The 2,500-nt window shown below is 34.3% G+C and overlaps 1 protein-coding gene across 4 annotated transcripts in view; it reads right to left on the reverse strand.

Moving 5' to 3' along the window:
- Nucleotides 1–2,500, reverse strand: part of PLA2G6 (phospholipase A2 group VI) — a 195,658-nt gene that overhangs the window by 11,331 nt on the left and 181,827 nt on the right. For all 4 annotated transcript variants that reach the window (XM_053721249.1, XM_053721251.1, XM_053721252.1 and 1 more), the window contains one exon: nt 1,921–2,057. In XM_053721249.1, the coding sequence (XP_053577224.1) occupies nt 1,921–2,057 (137 nt within the window). The remainder of the gene's footprint in view (nt 1–1,920; nt 2,058–2,500) is intronic.

Here is a 2,500-nt window from a genome sequence, read left to right on the forward strand (position 1 = left end):
ACATACATACACACACACACACGATTATATATAGGTATAGATATATACAGAATATCTATTTATAACCACTTAGAACATATTCTGCTATGTGCAGAACATTGGAATGTGAAATATTTACAGTAAATGCATAGTTAAAACCTTATAAAAAAGCATATTTATGCAATATTTAGTTTTCATCTACTTAACTGCTTTGTACACACATAAGCATATATATATATATATATATATATATATATATATATATATATATATATATTTAGACATGTATATGTATGTATCTCTATGTTAAAGCCGTTTTCCTACCTTTTTTTTCTTCTAACACCTGAGACCTCATATGTTTGAGCCCTTATAACTTTTTTGTGCATTTTTTTTTAAAATAATTTTTATTAGACTGTGTTATTATGAGTGTAACTGTACTTTGAAATGTATTTTTGATTTGTTTTGTGACACTTTGTTGTTTCGCGAAACAGTTAACCAGAGCTCTGAGGTTAAACTATCCTGACACACGTTAACTTCAATTGTGGTCAAGCAATCGCGTTTACTTTTAACTTTTAGTACGAGCGCTACATCCGACGCAAGCAAACAGCTTTGATAAACCCGATATAGCTCACTTATAACTGTAAGCGCGCCACTTGTCATCTGGTCCTTAATATTTAATATGTGCTACTTTTTCTGGATTTTTTCGAGTATTTTATACCCTAAGAATTTTTTTTGTTTTCACAGTCTCTCACTTTGGCAATGCAATATGCTTTTGTGATGTATTTTTTTCCTTTGACAGAAATGATCTCTAATGTCCTTTCAATTAAAATGATGTGATTTAAGTTTAAGGTAAATCACACAAAACCCTAGTGACTTTACCATGCGTAACGTTATCAGCACTAATAGCCCTTGTGTTGGGTTACGGATTCCTGGGCTAAACATTTAAGCTAGCATTGGGCATATCCATGGTTTCAGAAATAAACGCCGGGAAGTAGATATATTATTCTAGAAAATGTCAAATTAAAAAAAACAACTAATAGACATTACTTAAAGGGAAATAAAACCCAAAATGCTTCCTTCATGATACAGGCAGAACATACAATTTTAAACAACTTTCCAATCTATTACCAAAATGTCTGTTTTCTTTTTATCCTTTGTTGAAAAGCAGGAAGGTACGCTCAGGAGCGGGCATGTGTGCAGCACTATATGGCAGACGTTTTGTAAGAATGTTATTCATTAGTAAGAGCCCTAGATGGCAGCAGTTGTATAATAATGTTATACATTAGCAAGAGCACTAGATGGCAGCACTATATCCTGTCATGTAGCGTTCTAGACATATATACACTACCTATCTAGATATCTCTCAATAAATAATCATCATTTGATAACAGAAGTATTGAAAAACTTTTTTTAAAATTGTATTCTCTATCTGAATCATGAAACTTAAGATTATTTTGTCTACCATTAATTGCAACTAAACGTTCTATCTTGCATTTAAAATGACCTCTATAATATTGTAACAGATTTGATTTTCATGAAAAGAATCTGAAGTGTAGTAAACGTACGCCTTATCCTACTAATTTAATAACGTTCAGTAGAAAAGAGGAACAGGACTGGGTAATTATTATGTCAGGCGATCAGGTGATGGCAGAAGGATGTCAGGTGTATAGGAAGCATATTACTTTATAGTGCATATTGAATACAGATCTAGATTCAGTTATCTCCAGAAAGAGATATATATGAGAAACACGTTAATAACTAGCAGGGGAAAGGGAAAGAGATAATACGATTGAAACCTTTATGAATATTAAGGGGTTTAAAAAAGATGAAGCATTTGTCACAAAAGAGCGACACCAGAATAAGCGGTCATACAAACCGTTAAACTAGTATAAACAACCAAGCTCAGTAATAGCAGACCATATACAGACATTTAATCTTTACCATCCGGACTTGTTATAGGGCGGAAGCTAGCAACCCGTTTAAAGGGAGGGTCGCGGCCGGTCTCTGGGGCTTCATAGTTTCGGAAGAGGTGGAGCTCAGCTGGGTGTCTGTCTGACAAGGTGCCGGTCACCAGTACCCTAAAATGAGATTAGTGAGCACTGCAGGACCAGATACATAATTGTATTATTATCAGATATTGTACAGTGCCACAATATTCTACAGCAGTAAATACATGATCATTGGGGCATCAGACTTGACAATGTCATTGGTACAGGAGGAGGGATATACTTCAGATACATTATAGTAGGATCATTTTTCATACAATGAAGAATAAAGATTCTCTAAATGTACAAATTACATCTCACTCAGTAGCTTCTTTAATCATTTTCATTTTTCACATGGATCTTCTCTAGAGGGTTTTTGGAGCAAGGGCAGTGGCAGTTGAGGTGTTTAGTAATAAGTGTGGTTCACTGGAGTTCAGTAGCCACCTCTACAATTAAAACATCTGACATATTTTGAAGCACATATCCTACGACTTTTTATGGAGAGAGATTTCAGCGTAAATGCGACAAGTGGGCAT

Source organism: Bombina bombina, chromosome 7, assembly GCF_027579735.1.
Source record: "Bombina bombina isolate aBomBom1 chromosome 7, aBomBom1.pri, whole genome shotgun sequence".
Taxonomy (NCBI): domain Eukaryota; kingdom Metazoa; phylum Chordata; class Amphibia; order Anura; family Bombinatoridae; genus Bombina; species Bombina bombina.